The sequence below is a fragment of the Odocoileus virginianus genome, chromosome 4 (genome assembly GCF_023699985.2).
Source record: "Odocoileus virginianus isolate 20LAN1187 ecotype Illinois chromosome 4, Ovbor_1.2, whole genome shotgun sequence".
Taxonomy (NCBI): domain Eukaryota; kingdom Metazoa; phylum Chordata; class Mammalia; order Artiodactyla; family Cervidae; genus Odocoileus; species Odocoileus virginianus.
Window position 1 is genome coordinate 85,997,191 of NC_069677.1, and position 18,762 is coordinate 86,015,952.

The 18,762-nt window shown below is 44.2% G+C and overlaps 1 protein-coding gene and 1 long non-coding RNA gene across 2 annotated transcripts in view; one reads left to right on the top strand and one right to left on the bottom strand.

Moving 5' to 3' along the window:
* Window positions 1-1,629: 1,629 nt before the first annotated feature.
* On the bottom strand, window positions 1,630-4,225 carry LOC139034838 (uncharacterized). Its single transcript, XR_011487428.1, has 2 exons — window positions 4,135-4,225; window positions 1,630-2,747 (listed from the first exon to the last, which is right to left on the bottom strand). It is a non-coding gene; the product is annotated as an uncharacterized lncRNA (long non-coding RNA).
* A 29-nt stretch (window positions 4,226-4,254) lies between these two features.
* Window positions 4,255-18,762, top strand: part of MORC3 (MORC family CW-type zinc finger 3) — a 41,793-nt gene continuing 27,285 nt past the window's right edge. The window contains exons 1-2 of the mRNA XM_070466964.1: window positions 4,255-4,346; window positions 16,919-16,991. Coding sequence (XP_070323065.1) covers window positions 4,308-4,346; window positions 16,919-16,991 — 112 coding nt within the window. The 5' untranslated portion in view covers window positions 4,255-4,307. The remainder of the gene's footprint in view (window positions 4,347-16,918; window positions 16,992-18,762) is intronic.

The following is an 18,762-nucleotide window of genomic DNA, read 5'->3' on the forward strand; positions in this document are numbered from 1 at the left end:
TCTAGCTTCTGAAGCTACAGTCCCTGCATTCTTTGGTTCATGGCCCTTCTTCACTTTCTGGTCCAGCCACATAGCATCTTCAAGTCTCTAAAGAGATGCTTCAGTGCTCAAGTGGCCTTCTGTGACCAAGTCTCCCTCTGTCTTATAAAGACACTTGTGATCGCATCTAGGGCACATCCGGATAATCCAGGCTAATCTCATTTCAAAATTCACATTGCCAAACATCACATGGTTAATAAATGAATAACTTGGATTTGGGCCCAGGCAGACACTGCAGTAGGCTATTCTAGTCTTTTTTTTTTTTTTTTTTTTTAACAAAGTGCTAGTTGACACTCACCAAATTGATCTCACAACAAATGGGCTGCAACTTATTGAATAAACATAATTCCTGTAGATTCCACAGGAATAGAAACCTCTGTTTTACTCATCACTGCGTTCTAGGACCTCTCACTCTGATAGACACAAAGTAAGTTCTCAATAAACAGCTGATGAAAGAGCCTCTATTGTAATAATATGATCTTAAACCTGGAAGGAACTGAGAAATTACCCAGTCCAGAGCATTGCAAATGATATTAACTAGCACTCTCACTTAGGTGTTTCACATGCCATTTATCCTGTGGACACAGAATGTTACCTGCTGTATCAGTAAAGAAAGGATGTTGTGGCCATCAAGTCATCAGCCACTGCACACCCTGAGGGGATTCAGGATGGGGGAAAATAGGATACTGGCCCTACATAGTTAATGTACACATCAAAGGGTTGATTTCAATAAGCCCAGACTCGCCTCTTCCCATATCTAGAAAAGCACTAAATTCACTAACTTGAGATGATTGGTTTTCTTTCAGTTCAGTCGCTCAGTCGTGTCTGACTCTTTGCAACCCCATGGACTGCAGCATGCCAGGCTTCCCTGTCCGTCACCAATTCCCAGGGCTTGCTGAAACTCAAACTCCCAGAGCTTGCTCAAACTCATGTCCATCGAGTCAGTGATGCCATCCAACCATCTCATCCTCTGTCGATTAACTGTAATCTTTTGACACTCTGACTTCCTAGCTGTTTTGCAAAAACCGCTCTCTATCCTAGCTCCACCGTTACATCTTCAGAACAGTCCCTCAGAGTCTGAGAGGCTGTCTTCTTGGCCTCGGTCCTCAGTATGTCCATTGAATAAAACATAATTCTCAACTTTCAGATTGTGCATTTCTTTTTTCCAGTCGAGAACCCAGTGGTCAATAGTAAGGGTGACGACAGAGCACAGGGTGTTCTGCGTTGTTGTTGTTAATTTTATTTACTTATTTTTGGCTGTGTTGGATCTTGGCTGCTGCGTGTAGGCTTTCTCTCATTGTGGTGAGCAGGGGCTACTCTCTAGTTGCGATACTTGGGCTTCTCATGGCAGTGGATTTTCTTATTTCAGAGCATGGGCGTTAGGACACCACATGGGCTAGCTATCTCGTGGCATTTGGGATCTTCCAGGACTAGGGATAGTCCCCTGCATTGGCAGGCAGATTCTTAACCACTGGACCACCAGCAAAGTCCTGTTTGTTTTTACCATTTCCTCCTTTGTTCATTTATTCAAAACTATTTGGGCACTTACAAATCTCAAACTGAAATAATTAAATAAAACAAAAACACGAGTTGCAGAGGAGTATGTAATGTCTAGTTCCACACTGTAAACAGTATTTAGCATATATATTTAGCATATAGTAAATATGGAGTAATGTATACCAAATTCATATGTTCCAGTAAACGGATTGGGGTAAATGTTATGTTTTATATTTCCATGTTATTTGAATTTTACAAAGCAAATGTATTTCTTTTACAATTATAAAGATGCAGCGAGGACTTCCCTGATGGTCCTGGGGTTCGGACTCTGCGATCCCAATGCAGAGGCCTGGGTTTCATCCCCGGTCAGGGAACTAGATCCTACATGCTGCACCAACAGTTCACATGCTGCAACTAAAGATCCCGCATGCCACAAGTAAGACCTGCACAGCCAAATAAGTATTTTTTAAAAACCGCAGTGAATATTTTAAGAAAAACCTTTTAACTCTTTCTTTAACTGCAGTATCTGACAGCTCTTGACTTATCCATTTCTTTCATTTTTCTTTGGCTGCTCAGCAAGCAGGATCTTAGTTTCCCACCCAGGATGGAATTCCTGCCCCCTACAGAGGAATCTCAGAGGCTTAACTCCTGGACCACCAGGGAAGTCCCAACTTACTCATTTCTATATCCTGCTAATTAGCCCAAGGCCCAGCTCAAGGTCGATATAGATACAGGAGCAAAGACTGTATGAGAAAGGACTTTTTTTTTTTTTTTTTTTTTTTGAGAAAGGACTCTTTTTATCAGAATGAAGGGTGATAATTTTCAGTGTAAATCCCCAAAGTACAAATCTTCATCTCATTAAGTGTTAGTCACTCAGTCATATCCAACTCTTTGCGACCCCATAGACTGTAGCCCACCAGGCTTCTCCGTCCATGGGATTCTCCAGGTAAGAATACTGAAGTGGGTAGCCATTCCCTTCTCCAGGGGATCTTCCCAACCCAAGGATTGAACCCAGGTCTCCTGTCTTGCAGGCAGATTCTTCACCATCTGAGTCACCTCATCTCAATAAGGTTTCACAACATGATGACACTGGCAGGCATGTGATGGCTTTCTTCAGTGTAATTCATGTCCAGTCCAGTCAAGCACTTCAAGTGCACCTTTTTGGGTCACCAACACCCATGGCACCTGTCTTCAAACTTGGGGACCTCAGGCTGCAAAAGGAAAATCAAAAGAGAATCAGTTTTGTACTGCTAAAAGAACTCTCCAGAGTGGAGCCAGAGGCCACTGAGGAAGTGATTTATGTCTCTGCCCAGATTGAATCTGACCTTTTGCCCACTTATCGTCTAACAAAGATATTCAGAACATTTGCACAGGGTTGCAGAAATTCAAGATACTTATCCGGCCCATATCCTAAATAACTGGTCACAAATCCATCCCTTAAAGAGGAATATTTCCTTTTAGTATCAAAGTCAATCATAATTCCTGCAATACAACTTTAACAAAACTTGTGGATTTTGCCTTTATAACTCCCCCAACTCTTTCTCTTCCCCAAACATTCTATTTTGCTAGAACATGTGTATCCCCAGTTGTCATTCCCAAGACTCCAGACAGGGCTCTTTATTATTTGCAGCCTCCATACTGATTAATATCAACTAATCAGGAGAAATATCAATAACCTCAGATATGCAGAAGATACCATGCTATGGCGGAAAGCAAAGAGGAATTAAAGAGACTCTTGATGAAGGTGAAAGAAGACAGTGAGAAAGCTGGCTTAAAACTCAACATTCAGAAAACTAAGATCATATCATCCAGTCCCATCACTTCATGGCAAATAGATGGGGAAACTGACAGACTTTATTTTCTTGGGCTTCAAAATCACTGTGGACAGTGAATGCAGCCAAGAAATTAAAAGACGCTTGCTCCTTGAAAGAAAAGCTATGACAAACCTAGAAAGCATATTAAAAAACAGAGACATTACTACGCCTACAAAGGTTCGTTTAGTCAAAGCTACGATTTTTCCAGTCCTCAGGTATGGATGTGAGATCTGGACCATAAAGGAGGCTGAGCACCAAAGAACTGACGCGTTCGAACTGTGCTGCTGGAGAAGATCCTTGAGAGTCCCCTGGACTTCAAGGAAATCAAACCAGTCAATCCCAAAGAAAATCAACCCTGACTATTCATTGCAAGGACTGATGCTGAAGTTGAAGCTCCAATCCTTTGGCCACTTGATGCAAAGAGCCGACTCACTGGAAGAGACCCTGATGTTGGGAAAGATTGAAGGCGGGAGGAGAAGGGGACGACAGAGGATAAGATGGTTGGATGGCATCACTAACTCAATGGACATAAGTTTGAGCAAACTTCGGGAGATGGTGATGAACACGGAGGCCTGGTGTGCTGCAGTCCATGGGGTCGCAGACACGACTGAGCGAGTGAACAACAAAATACCGATTACTGTTTGGCAAAGCCTGTAGGTTCAGTTACTGCAGTCACCCGGTTGAGCCTCACGCATGCGCCTTACTCTGCAGGGCTCCCGCCCGGAGCCTGAAACCCACCCTCCTCTCCAGCGGTCCTGCTTCCTTAACCCCTGGGGGAATTTACCTGCCCTACACTCCCAACTCCAAGGCGCCCGGAGGCGGAAGTCGGGGGGCGGGGCCAGCCCGCGCGGACCCGCCCCGGAAGTAGGCGGGGCCTCGCGGGCTCCTCGGCGCTCCGCAACCGCCTCCCAGTCTGATTGCGGCTGAGGCCGGTCCTGGCTTTGTAACTCGCTCAAGATGGCGACGCAGCCACCCAGCGGGATCCGCCTCAGCGCGGTGAGCAGCCGCGAGGGGTGGAGCGGGCCGTGTCCCAGGAGGGCGGGCAGGCCGGCAAGCGAGAGCGGGGTGCGGGGCGGGGGGGGAGGCTGGCGGTGGGCGGGGGCGGCTCGTCGGCCCGGCACGGCGGCTTGGGGCCGCGGCGGGGCCGGGGCAGGCGGCGGCGGCCATCTCGCTCCCGACGGTTGAGACGCTCGGCGGCGGCGGCGGCGGCGGCGGGCAGGGCCGGGCCGGGCCCCGTCTAGTTTCGTTTCCTCGGCGTTAGGTTTCTGTTTTGCCTCCGCGGCTTCGGGGCGGGGCGGGCAGGGGCCGCGGCCCCTCCTCCTTGGCTCCCTCCCCGGGTTTGCCCTGCAGCTGTCGTCCGAGGGCGAGGCCTCGGCGGCCAGCCCGCCCCTCGTCCCGCGGGGGCCCCCTGACCCTTTCCCGGCCTCTGCGGACCCTCGGGGCGTCCCGGAGTGCGGGGGGAGTGGCCGTCGGCGGCCAGAAATGCCCCGCGGCCTTGACCTCCTGGCGGCGGGCCCCGGGGTGCTGCGAGCTGGGACTCGTCTTCCTCATTCATTTCAATTCCTGCCGCCTTCCCTCCAGCTTCCCTGGGTGGCTCAGACGGTCAGAGCGTCCGCTCGCAATGCAGGAGCCCCGGCTTCGATCCCTGGGTGGGGAAGATTTCCCTGGAGAAAGGGAATGGTAACCCAGTCCCGTACTCTTGCCTGGAAAATCCCATGGACGGAGGAGCCTCTTAGGCTGTACAGCCCCACGGGGTTGCCAAGAGTCGGACACGCCTGAGCGACTTCACTTTTCCCTCCGCTGCATCCTTCGGGAGCCCAGATCGCTCCTAGGTGGTCACCGCGCTTTCCCGGTTTGCCCCGTCTCGTCTCCTGGCGGTGTCTCGTTCCGGAGCATCTCGGCCTCTTGGAAATCCTTGAGTGTGTTTTGTACCAGTGCGTCTTGTTTGAGGGGGTGGGGTGGTGGAGGGAGCAGTCACACAATAAGTGAAAATTTCGCTGCCTCAAGAGTGTAGGCATGCCCTCCCTACCCGATTCTCCTGGAAAAGTTGGCCTTGTTATGCAAAAATATACCTCTCCTCATCAGGGTGTTTCCTCCGGCCAGAGAATGGCTCTGCCAGTCTCATTATTCGGATGGTAATGAGTGATTGAAGTCGTTCTGTCTTGTCCGACTCTCTGCGACCCCATGGACTGTAGCCGACCAAGCTCCTCCGTCCACGGGATTTTCCAGGCAAGAATACTGGAGTGGGTTGCCATTTCCTAATCCAGGAGATCGTCTTGATCCAGGGGTTGAACACAGGTCTCCCGCATTGTAAGTAGACGCCTTACCGTCTGAGCCACCAGGGAAGTCGAATGGTAATACCATTGCTTTAACATGGTATTTTTTCCTTTTGACTTTGATTTGGCGAGATTCCTAACGGACCCCCTTCTATCATCAGACTTTTAACGTTTTTTCCTGATGAATGTGAAATTTTACTTTACATTTGACTGAGAAGCTGAAAGTTTATCACACTTCATTCACCCTTTTGATTTTGGGTTAAAAGAAACCTTCCTAAAAAAAAAAAAAAAACCAACCCTTCACATTCCTTGCCCGTTTTTCTCTTTTGTTTCTTTTGAGGGGAACTTTTAATTGGTTTATTAGCGTTCTTTACATATGTTTAATAAAGGCTCCTTGGTTCCTAAGTGATTTATTGAATGAGCTTGTATTTAGTAGATGGAATATGGAGGGCAACTTTATTCTTTCTTACCACTGGCCTTAGACATTGTTGCTAATTCACCTCAGTGAATCTGGGCACATCCTAATGCTTTCCAGTTAGCCTCAGGCACTGTTTAATCTTGGAGGAGGAAATGATAACCCACTCCAGTATTCTTGCCTGGAAAATCCCATGGACGGAGGAGCTTGGTGGGCTACAGACCACGGGGTTGCAAAGACTGAGCGACTTCACTTCACTTTCACTGTTTAATCTGGGCTTCCCTGGTGGTTCAGACAGTAGAGTCTGCCTGCAGTGCTGGAGACCCGGGTTCGATCCCTGGGTCGGGAAGGTCCTCTGGAGAAGGAAATGGCAACCCACTCCAGTTTCTTGCCTGGAAAATCTCATGGACGGAGGAGCCTGGCAGGCTGCAGTCCATGAGGTGACAAAGAAACACGACTGAGCTACTTCAGTTTCACTTTCACTGTTTAATCATCGGGCTTCCCCGTGGCTCAGAGGATAACGAATCCACCAGCAATGTTGGGGACCTGAGTTCGGTCCCGGGTTGGGAAGAGCCCCTGGAGGAGGGCTTGGCAACCCACTCCAGTTATCCTTGCCTGGAGAATCCCCATGGGCAAGATAGCCTGGGGTCTGTGGTCCATGGGGTCGCAAAGAGCCTGACACGACTGAGCGACTAAGCACTTTAGCGCTGTTAATCTACTTGAGAAGCTCTTCAGTTTAAAGCCCGCTCCTTCCCCTCAGATTGGGCCTAATTCTGGTCTGGAAAACTGTGGTGAGGAAAAGTGAACTGGGTTGTTTTGGGTTTTTTTTTTCCCTTTCCCTTGCTGTTTCTGCACTTTGATTCTCTTCCCCACTCCCCAGCCCCTCCCAAGTTGCTGTCTCTGTCTCTTCAGGATTGAGAAGACAAAGGGAGCAAAGATAAGGGTCGGTACAATCTTGAGAGACTGGCACTGTGGTTAGCTGGTTCTTGGGGTGTAGCAGCTGTCCGTGTGCTACATCTTTGTTTTGTGGGTAATACAGACTGTTTTGAAGCTCACTGATGGAAATCTCCTATCTGCAGCTTCTGGACTGTATTCTAGGTGGTCTGTTGCTTTAGGACAGGAGTTGGCAAACTGCGGTTTATGGGCCAAATCCAGCCTGCCACCTGTTTTTGTATGGCACGAGATCCTTAAATGGTTGGGGAAAAAAAAGGATCAAAGAATAATGTTTCGTAACATGAAAATTATGTGAAATAGATATTTCAGTTCCCATAAATAGTTTCATTTTTGAAGGTTTGCTCATCCCTTTGGTATCGCTCTCAGATGTTTGCATTTGGAGTGGAGCTAGGAATTACTGAATTTATGGGTTTGTCAAAAATCATAGAACATAAAGTGACCCATAATGTGTGCAAATTTAAAAAATCACTAGGTCTGTAAATTCTGAAATGGAATGCAGAGTAACAAAAACTTAAGTTTTTGCTTTTTGCCTCCATGATTCTAAGTAAATGCTGATACCATTTTGTTGTTTTCCAGAAATGCTGCTATAGATTTAAGTGACACATATGCACACTCTTCAGTTCACTTTTTCTTTTGGTTGAATTACCATATGATTTATTATCACTCTTAGCATTATTCAGACATGAGCCAGCCAAAACTATGATTGCTTTTTCTTTGCTGTGGAGCTTTCTGTTTTCCTTGAAGTTAGTAATTGATTTGTGTTTGTTTGCTTAGTTTTTCTCTGTACTGATTACTCTTTCATCCACACTTTCACAGAACTGGAAAATCTTTGCCAGATGTGTTCAAGCACACCCAAATTTTGTCATTTTTGCTGGCTCAGTTGTGAGTTGGCGACTTCCCTTTATCATTTTTATGGACATTTCCTTCCCCTTTCCTTTGTTTCTCCTTCCCATCACATATTCCTCTTCTGGGGTTTACTCTTGGCCGCCAGCAGTAGCTTAGTGACTGAGAGCATGGGTTCTGGAGCCCATTTGCCTGGGTTCAAAGTCTAACAGATAACTGGATGTGTGACCTGAAGAGAGAATAATCATCTTACCACCTAAAAGGGCTACTTTAAAAAGTAACTGAGCCAATACACATAAAAGTCTTTTATAACGTCCTGTGTGTGCCATAAATACTCAGTAAACATTTGCTGTCTTTGTTCCTGTTAACAGTGAAGCCTGTCCATTTTTCCAAAAACTGGTGTAGCTTCTTGAGAACAGAGTACATGGGAAGAACATTTATGTGTCTTTTCTTGGAAATATATTTATGCTACCCTTGCTCTTTCTTTACATATAATTTGGCTGGGCTTGCAATTCTAGATTAGAAGTGATTTCTTGTCAGAATTTTCAAGGCATGCTTTATTGTTTAGTAGAGTCCTATGCATTATATTGGGGTTCCCCTGGTGACTGAGTTGGTAAAGAATCCACCTGCAGTGCGGGAGACCTGGATTTGATCCCTGGGTGGGGAAGATCCCCTCGAGAAGGGAATGGCTACCCACTCCAGTATTCTTGCCTGGAGAATCCCCATGGACAGAGGAGCTGGCTGGGCTACAGTCCATGGGGTCTCAAGGAGTTGGACACAACTGCGTGACTAAGCACACATGCAATACACTGTTCTGGTACTTAGGCTAGAAACCTGTAATAATATCAGGGAAATTTTCTTAGATTTTTGACAGCAATTTCCCGTCTGTTTCTCTGCTTTTGTTCATCTTCTGTTTTCCTTTAAATTGCTTTTTCTTTTCTTTTTGGGAGATTTTCTCCATTTGATCTCCTACCTTTTACCATGTATTTAATTATTAGAAACCTTGTCTTGTTCTCTAGAAACATTGTCTTTAGAAAATCACAACAAAGTATTTGTTCTTGTCACTGGCTGTATTATTCATAGTATTTTTGCAGTTTTCTTTTGTTCATTGCTTCTGTCTTCTTCATGTTCTTTTTACTGTGTGTTTTTTATTCTAATTTTACACATTCTCAAGTGTGCTTATATTTCCAGATGAGACACTAAAAGCTGGATGTTTATACCTGAGTAGAGCTTGTCGTTCGGTGGGTTTTAGTATTGGCTGATCGGGTAGGAAGAGCCAGCTTGTTGTTGGAGTACTCTGTGTCAGAATCTGTTGATCCTAGAGAATAAAAATGTTAGACCAGAAAAATAAGGATGTTTAGAATAACTTTGGGGCTTCCCTGGTGGCTCAGGGATAATGAATCCACCTACCAATAGGAGTTCAATAGGACAATGGGGCGGGGAGGGGAAAGCAGTCAAAAAGCAAGGAATTATCATTCCCCAAATCTGTCTTCCTTTGTGGCTTAGGAGGTTCGGGTTCTATCCCTGGGTCAGGAAGATCCCATGGAGAAGGAAATGGCAGCCCACTCCAGTAGTCTTGCCTGGAAAGTTCCATGGACCCAGGACCCTGGCGGGCTACAGTCTACAGGGTTGCAAAAAAGTCGGACACAACTTAGCGACTAAACAACAATAAAATGACTTTTAAAATAATTTTTTTTTTAAAGTGAGGGGGGAAAATGCTGTCCTGAGTGGCATGGTGCAATTGTAAAAGAACCAAATAAAAATTTTAGAAATCATTCCTTTTTTCCAGAGGGGAATTCTACATCTGGTCTCCAGCCATGGCATAGATAATCCTAGCTGCTTGCTCTTCTGGTAGCTCAGCAGGGGATAGGAGATAGGAGTGTCACATTGATCAGTTTGCTCACTTGGTTTTTATTTGTTTATTATTGTGGTAAAATACACATAACTTAAGATTTACCGTCCTAACCATTTTAAGGGTGCTGTTCAATAGTGTTATGTACATTCACATTGTTGTACACTGAATCTCCAGAACCCTTCATCTTGCAACGCTAACACTCTGAACCCATGAAAAAATAACTCTTCGTTCCACTTTCCATCAGCTCCTGGCAGCCACCATTTTAACCTTCTGTGAATTTGACATCTGTGGATATATCGTATAAGTGGAATCATACATCATTTGTCTCTTTGTGGTTAACTTATTCCACTCAGCATAACATCCTCGAGGTTCATGCATGTTGTGGCATGCGCTAAATTTTCCTTCCCTTTTAAGGCTGAATAACATTCCGCTGTATATTCATTCAGATGTGCCACATTTTGTTCATTTGTTCATCAATTGGTATTTGTGTTGCTTTCACTTTGGCTGTTAGGATAATGCCGCTCTGTTCACGGGTGTGCAGATGCCTCTTCAGGACCCTGTTCTCACCGCTGTACACAAAGTGAAAAGTAAGGACTTGCCTACTGTACAGCAGCAGCGCAGGGAGCTCTATTATATCCACCTTACGGTAACCTGTGCTAGAGGAGCATCTGAAGAAGTGTCTGTGTGTGTGTATGTAGAGTCCCTCCGAGATGCACATGTGGCGGAATCACCTTGCTGTATACCTGAGGCTATCACAGCGCTGTAAATCAGCTATGTTTCAATTAAGGGGAAGAAGACCCTGCTTTCAGTTCTTTTCAGTTTATCCCTAAAAGCAGAATTCCTACATCATATGGTAAATCTATATTTAATTTTTTGAGGACCCTCCATATTGTTTTCCACAGTGGCTGCACCATTTTTGTTATTCAGTCGCTAAGTCGTGTCCAACTCTTTTTGACTCCATAGACTGAAGCATACCAGGCTTCCCTGTCCTTCACTGTCTCCCGGAGTTTGTTCACACTCATGTCCACTGAGCTGGTAATGCCATCCAACCATCTAAACATTCTGTCATCCCCTTCTCCTGCCCTCAGTCTTTGCTGGCATTAGGGTCTTTGCCAATGAGTCACCTCTGCCCATCAGGTGGCCAAAGTATTGGAGTTTCAGCATCAGTCCTTCCAATGAATATTCAGGGTTGATTTTCTTTAGGATGGACTGGTTGGACCTCCTTGCTCTCCAAGGGACTCTCAAGAGTCTTCTCCGACACCACACTTCAAAAGCATGAATTCTTTGGCACTCAGCCTTTTTTTTTGGGTCTAGTTCTCACATCTGTATACGACTACTAGAAAAACCATAGCTTTGACTATACGGACTTTGTCAGCAGAGTGATGTCTCTGCTTTTTAATATGCTACCTAGGTTTGTCATAACTTTTCTTCCAAGGAGCAAGTGTCTTAATTTCATGGCTGCAGTCACTGCCTGCAGTGATTTTGAAGCCCAAGATGATAAAGTCTGTCTCTGTTTGCATTGTTTCCCTATCTGCCATGAAGTGATGTGACTACATGCCCTGATTTTAGTTTTTTGAATGTTGAGTTTTAAGCCAGCTTTTTTTCTCTCCTCTTTCACCCTCAGCAAGAGGCTCTTTAGTTCTCCTCACTCTCTGTGTTAGAATAGTATCACCTGCATGTTTGAGGTTGTTGATATGTCTCCTGGCAGTCGTGATTCCAGCTTGTGAGTTATCCAGCCTGCTATTTCACATGATGTGCTCTACATATAAGTTAAATAAGCAAGGTGACAATTTGCTGTCTTGACATACTCTTTTCCCAATAACCAGTCTGTTGTTCTATGTCTGGTTCTAACTGTTGCTTCTTGACCTGCATACAGATTTCTCAGGAGGCAGGTAAGGTGGTCTGTCTGAGATTCCCGTCTCTTTAAGAATTTTCCACAGTTTGTTGTGATCCACACAAAGGCTTTCACATAGTCAATGAAGCAGATGTTTTTCGGGAATTCCCTTGTTTTTCTATGAACCAGTGGATGTTGGCAATTTGATCTCTGGTTCTTCTGCCTTTTCTAAATCCAGCTTGAACATCTGGACGTTCACGGTTCATGTACTATTGAAACCTGGCTTGGAGAATTTCGAGTATTAACTTTGCTAGCTTGTGAGATGAGTGCAGTTGTGCGGTAGTTTGAGCGTTCTTTGGCATTGCCTTCCTTTGGGATTGGATTGAAAACTGACCTTTTCTAGTCCTCTGGTCATGTGCACAGGGATTCCAGTTGCTTCACAGCCTCTCCAATACTTGTTATTTTCTGTTTTTTATTTTCTGTTTTTGTTGTTGTGTTTCTTTGTTTTTGTTTTTAATAATGGTCATGTCTTTGAGTGTGAGGTGGTATCTCATTGTAGTTTTGATTTTCATTTCCTTAATGATTAGAGATGTCGAGCATCTTTGGAGAAATATCTTGAGTCCTTTGCCCATTTTTAAATCTGTTTATCATCTTCTTGTTATTGAGTTGTGAGAATTCTTTATATATTTTGCATATTACTTGATTTGCAGGCTTTTTTCCCCTATTCTGTAGGTTGCCTTTTCACTCTGTAGAATGTGTCACTTGATGTACAGAAGTTTTAAATTTTAGTACAATTCAGTTTATTTTTTCTTTTGTTTCTTGTGCTTTTGGTGTCATGTAAAAATCATTGCCAAACCCAATGTCATAAAATGTTTCCTCTATGTTTTCTTCTAAAGAGTCTAGAGTTTCAGCTCTGAAGGTCAGGTCTTTGATTCATTTTGAGTTAATTTTTGTTTATGGTGTAGGGGAAGGGTATGACTTCTTGTACTGTTCAGGGGATTCTTGTGGCAAGAATACTGGAGTGGCTTGCCATTCCCTCCTTCAAGGACTGTGTTTTGTCAGAACTCTCCTCTGTGACCTGTCTGTCTGGGGTGGCCCTCCATAGCATGGCTCGTAGCTTCATTGAGTGATGTAAGCCCCTTCGCCACGACAGGGGTATGATCCATGAAGGGGGTTGAAGGCAGAAGGAGAAGAGGGTGGCAAAGGATGAGATAGTTGGATGGCATCATCGGCACAATGGACATGAACTTGAGCAAGCTCTGGGAAATAGTGGAGGGTAGGGAATCCTGGCGTGCTACAGTCCATGGGGTCACAAAGAGTCAGAGACAGCTTGGTGACTGAACAACAACAAGGGTACAACTTGATTCTTTTTGTGGATACCTAGTTTTCCCAGCACTATTTGTTGAAAAGCTGTCTTTTCCTCATTAAATGGCCTTTACAGCCTTCTGGAAAATCGTTTGACCATTTATTTCTGGACTGTTGACTGGTTTACTTGTAACCCACTTGTTTGGAGTTGTCTCTGAGTCCATGGCCATCAGTTTCTCCAGGGCACAGACCTCTTGTCTTTTCATGGTTTGCTGAGTGTAGTTACAGGACTTGCTCAGGGTAAAAGGGTCTGGGGGCTCTTTCTTCTTTTAAATACTTCAGCCTGTCGCGTTTTTCATACGACTTCAAAGGAGCGAAAGTCTCATTTCCTAAGCCTTCCTGGGGTTGCCAAAGTTCCTGACTACTTCTTGTTGGTTTTCCCGTCTCCTGCAAGCTTTGGGTTTAGCTCTTTCCAGGATATTAAAGCAGTTATCACTACTCTGTACTTTACAGTTTCCAAGCTACTATTTTGTCTGCTATTATTAATCACTTCTTTGATTCTTTTTATTCTCCTGGGTTTATGTCCCCCACCCTTTTTCCTTCATTAGATAGCAGCTCCAAGAGGGAGCCGAAGTAAACATTGTCCATTCAGGCTTCCACATTTAAAGTCTTATATTTAAAGCATTTTTAAAATTTGGGACCATTTGTTGATTCTAAAAATTCTGTTGATTCTTTAAAATATCTAAATGGTCTTCATTACATCTCCTTTTTGGTTTTTTTTTGGAGGGGCATCTTACTTTTTAAAGGTCTAGCTATTTCAAGGGGTTCTTATTTTATAGGGCTTCCCTGGTGGCTCAGTGGTGAAAAATCTGCCTGCAATGCAGGAGACCCAGGTTTGATTCCTGGGTTGGGAAGATCACCTGGAGGAGGGCATGGCAACCCACTCCAGTACTCTTGCCTGGAAAAGTCCATGGACAGAGGAGCCTTGTAGGCTGCAGTCCATGGGGTCGCAAAGAGTCAGACACAACTGAGTGACTTCACTTTACTTCAGTGAGGTTGGGTGCACGCTAAGACTACTGTGTCTTGTCTGCAAATATTTTCTCTTGGTGGATTGTTTCCTTACATGTTATTTTAGATTGTGTACTCAAATATTCCCCGAGTAATGACCCCAGAGAATCTTGGGCAGTCGGGTTGAGACTGTGTCTCCACAGTGGTTCTGCAGGTTAAATTGAAACACTTAACCCAAGTGAAGATGTGCCTCTTTACAGAACTTCATGGTAGACTTTTTTTTTTAACCTTGACTGTAGACTGAAACAGACAAGCTTCTCATTGGGCATATTTCCCCTGCCCCGTTTTTATTGAGGTAGGAGGGGTAGTCACCTCCCAGTGCATGCTTCTCTGCCGTGTTTCCAATCCACAGTCACTGTTAAAGTGAAAACCTTCACATTCCAGTTATGCACCCCACTCTAGTCCCTGCTGCTGCTGCTGCTAAGTCACTTCAGTCGTCTCCGACTCTGTGCGACCCCATAGACGGCAGCCCACCAGGCTCCCCCGTCTCTGAGATTCTCCAGGCAAGAACACTGGAGTGGGTTGCCATTTCCTTCTCCAACACATGAAAGTGAAGTCGCTCAGTCGTGTCTGACTCTTAGCGAGCCCATGGACTGCAGCCTACCAGGCTCCTCCATCCATGGGATTTTCCAGGCAAGAGTACTGGAGTGGGTTGTCATTTCCTTCTCCAACTCTAGTCCCTAGGGTATCCCTATTTTCAAATCTTATTTTTGTTTTTAATTTTTTCTTTACTTGAGGCCCTTGAGTATTTTCTTTATTATATGAGCTCAGTTGTGCCTTTAAAGGTATGCTTACCTTAAAAAAAAAAAAACAAACCACACACTTATAATGCTTATTATGTTCCAGGTGTTCTTCTAAGCATTTACAAATATTAAGTTATTTAATTCTCTTAACACCTTGGTAAGCTGCTATTACTATCGTCCTCATTTTCACAGATGATAAAACTTGAGGCACAGAAGTTTCAGTTGCTTACATGGGATCAGGATCACACATCTAATTAAAGATACTCCATAGGCTGTGTGTGTGTGTGTGTGTGTGTGAGTGTGATATCAGTGTATGTGATCTGTGTGTGATCAGGATCACACGTCTAGTTAAAGAAACTCCGTAGGCTGACTGTGTGTGTGTGTGTGAGATCAGTGTATGTGACGTGTGTGTGTGTGTGTGTGTGTGTGTGTGTGTGTGTATGATCAGATACTCCATAGTCTGTCTGGTGTGTATGTGTGTGTTGGCTGTTCTAGGGAGTTTTTCTTTCCAGCTAATTGTTTTAGAGATGAGAATTAATAATAGCTATAGATAATGCTTGTGTTTAAATATACCAAAAGCCATACATCTCAAACCAGAGTGTTACAGCATGGACCGAAATGCCCAGTCTCTAACCCAGATTTCACCCCTGTGTCATTTGTGCACAGTTGTGGCTGGCTCTCTGAACCCCATGGACTATCGCCCGCTGGGCTCCTCTGTCCATGGGATTTTCTAGGCAAGAGTACTGGAATAGTTGCCATTTCCTACTTCAGGGGATCCTCCCACCCTAGGGATCAAACCTGCATCTGCTGCAGAATATCCAGTTTCTAACTCCAGACTTCACAGCTAACAAATTCATAAAATAGAGAACAAAGACAAACTCTTCTAAGGGTTTCTGGTGTAGATTTTCTCCTTTGGCAGCTGACCCCCCAAGACCATAGCCCATAGCAGGACCTCGAATGGCTGAGGAGTGTTCTTTTATGAATGGAGAGATGGTGGTTGCACAAGAGGGGCTGGGCTAGGGCTCAGGTGGGCTGACTGACAGCAGGTTTCTTGTAGAAGATGAAGGTCTGGAAATTGATTTTCTTTATAAAAACTCTTTGTTTTAGAAAGTTCGGGAATTCCTTATACTCCCGTTATTACATAGATATATGCTATAGAAAGTTGGAATTACATATACTCCAGTTTGCAAACCATTCTTCTACAGAATACCTTTTCTCACATGTGTACTTCAGCCTGATGGTAAACATGCTTGAGGGTTGTCTAAAATCGAGGGTGGACAGAGGAAAAGCAGACCTCTTTCTGACACCTTGTGGCAGCAGCTGAACACTACAAATGTTTGGTTATAGTCATATCTCTAGGCTCTTCACATGAAACACTTAAATTGCCTCTTTTTTCTTCCTGAAATGTAAGATAATCTGTTCAAAATGAACACAGAAAAGTCCTCATTTCATGAAAATGCTCTGCATTTTGAAATATCCAAGCCTCAGCCTTTTTAAACCATTTATACATTTTTACACATTTGATATCTGCACTACTCAGGATTAAGAGAGTTCCCCTGTAGCATGAAGTTGATTAATATAGTCTTCCATACTTTATTATGACGAGTCAGACAAAATCTCTAGAAGGCAAGGAGGTTTGTTGCATTTGAACTGTTACTTGACGTTGGTTGAGGGCTTTTAGATATGTTAATTAAGCCTAATGCACAAAAGGCGAAAACATCCCTTTGACCAAGTCTTAGTTTTATCTCATGGTTATTTTGAGGTGGCTCTAGTGGTAAAGAACCCTCCTGTCAATGCAGGAGACATAAGAGATGCAGGTTCAATCCCTGGGTCTAGAATATCCCCTGGAGGAGGACATGGCAGTCTACTCCAGTACTCTTGCCTGGAGAATCTCATAGACAGAGGAGCCTGGTGGGCTACAGTCCATGGGGTCTCAGAGAGTCGGACACTGAGCGACTAAGCCTCTCAATTCTGAGGCAGGCCTGGCAGGGTGGAGCACTTGAGAATTGGGCCCCTTCTGATACAGCTCTGGATTGGTGGGCGCAAGGAGGCAAGGGGTTTGCTGCCCATCTTAATGAGAAACTGTTTGGCTGATAGTTCAGCCTTATTTTCCAGGAATCTAATCTGGGTTTTATCTTCCAGGTGTCTCCTGACACAAGCAGTTAAGTCATTTTTGCTTGATCTTGGTGTTAATACTGGGACAGAAGAATATTTTGGCTTCTGTTCGAGAAAGTGAGGCCTTAATTAATTTACATGAATCATTGATTTGTTTCAGCTTTGCCCGAAGTTTTTACATACAAATTCTACAAGTCACACTTGGCCATTTAGTGCAGTCGCTGAATTAATAGGTAAGTAAATTGATGTTTCATATATAATCTGTATGAAGATACGCTTTTTTAAAAAACCAAACGTGTCAGTGATAACATTAGTAAAAGTTACCTTGCATCACACCCATTCAAACTAGTGTCAAATCAGTCATTGCCCAGCTTCCCCTGTATGCTGTTGTTTGAAGTGTTACCCTATACTACTGTCAGAGCAGAGTTCCTGAAGCATTTATGTTGAAAATATTTTTAGTCTCATCGTAAAAGAAATAGATCTATTGCCGAAAAATGAGAACTATGTTTAAAGTCGGAAATGATTTATAGCACTTTTCCGACATTAGTAGTTAGGAGGTTTGTTTGCCCATGGATTTGGCTGTGGAGGGTCTTCATTGCCGCACGTAGGCGCTCCAGAGGCGGCGAGCAGGGGCTGCTCTTCCTGCGGTGCGTGGGCTCCTCTCGTTGGGAGCGCAGGCTCTCGGCGCACGGGCCTCAGTGGTTGCAGCTCTCAGGCTCCATCGGCTGCTCGGTAGTTGTGGTGTACTGGCTTAGTTGCTCTGAGGCATGTGGGATCTTCCTAGACCAGGGATCAAACCGGTGTCCCTTGCATTACAAGGCGGATTCTTAACCACTGGACCTCCAGGGAAGTCCTAAAAGTGTTTTAGTGAACATGAGAAAAGAGGCAAGGTCATGATCGGATTTGCATTATGGGTTTTCTTTGGTAAAAGTCATGCACATGAATTGTTTCATTTAAACATGTTTGAGAAACAGATAATAAAGGAAAACTATATTCTTGGGAATTCTTAGATACACTTTAGATTATTTGTCAAGGAGCGGTTCTAAAGTGGATGCGCCAAGAATAACGAAAGAAAAAATTTGAGAACCCTTCTTTTCTTTATGCCTGATAGCTCAGTTGGTAAAGAATGCATCTGCAATGCAGGAGACCCAGGTTTGATACCTGGGTCAGGAAGATCCTCTGGAGAAGGGATAGGCTACCCTCTCTAGTATTCTTGGGCTTCCCTTGTGGCTCAGCTGGTAAAAAATCTGCCTGCAGTGTGGGAGACCTGGGTTCAATCCCTGGGTTGGGAAGACCCCCTGGAGAAGGGAAAGGCTACCCACTCCAGTATTCTGGCCTGGAGAATTCCATGGACTGTATAGGCCATGGGGTCACAAAGAATCAGACACTCTGAGTGGCTTTCACTTCCTTCTTTTCTTTGGCGTAGTTAGATTTTCCAAAGTCCATAACATGTTCTGTTCAGATGTAAACTCTGAGGTGTAAATGAGATAACATTGCAGCTATTCACAGTCACTCTTTTTCCTTTTTATGGCAACCCAGAGGAACTACTCAGCTGGGATTGTTCATTCATACATAGTACTTGTCTAGTTTTGGGATAGGGCAACTGAAAGCCATTATGCTCTTTGTGGTGTATCACATTTTAAGTGCTTTTTTTTTTAAATGATGCTGAAGTGGTTGATAAAAAGATTATTTTATTTTAATTGAAGGCTTACAGGAGTTTGAGAGCCACTTCTTATATTATAATAAAGTCTTCAGAATATACCTCAGAAGTATTTTTAGTCAGTTAGGAATATTCAGATAGATTTTAGACAGTTCATAAGTTGATTTTTATTACAGCTACTGTTGAAATTTTTTTCCTTTTTCTTTGCTGTATTCCTTAATACTTAATAGCTGTTCTGAGAGCAGCAAGTATGCTGGACAAGGGTGTTAAATGATGAGGTGTACAGAGATGACTTCCCTGGTGGCTCAGGTGATAAAGAACCCTGCCTGCAATTCTGTAGACCC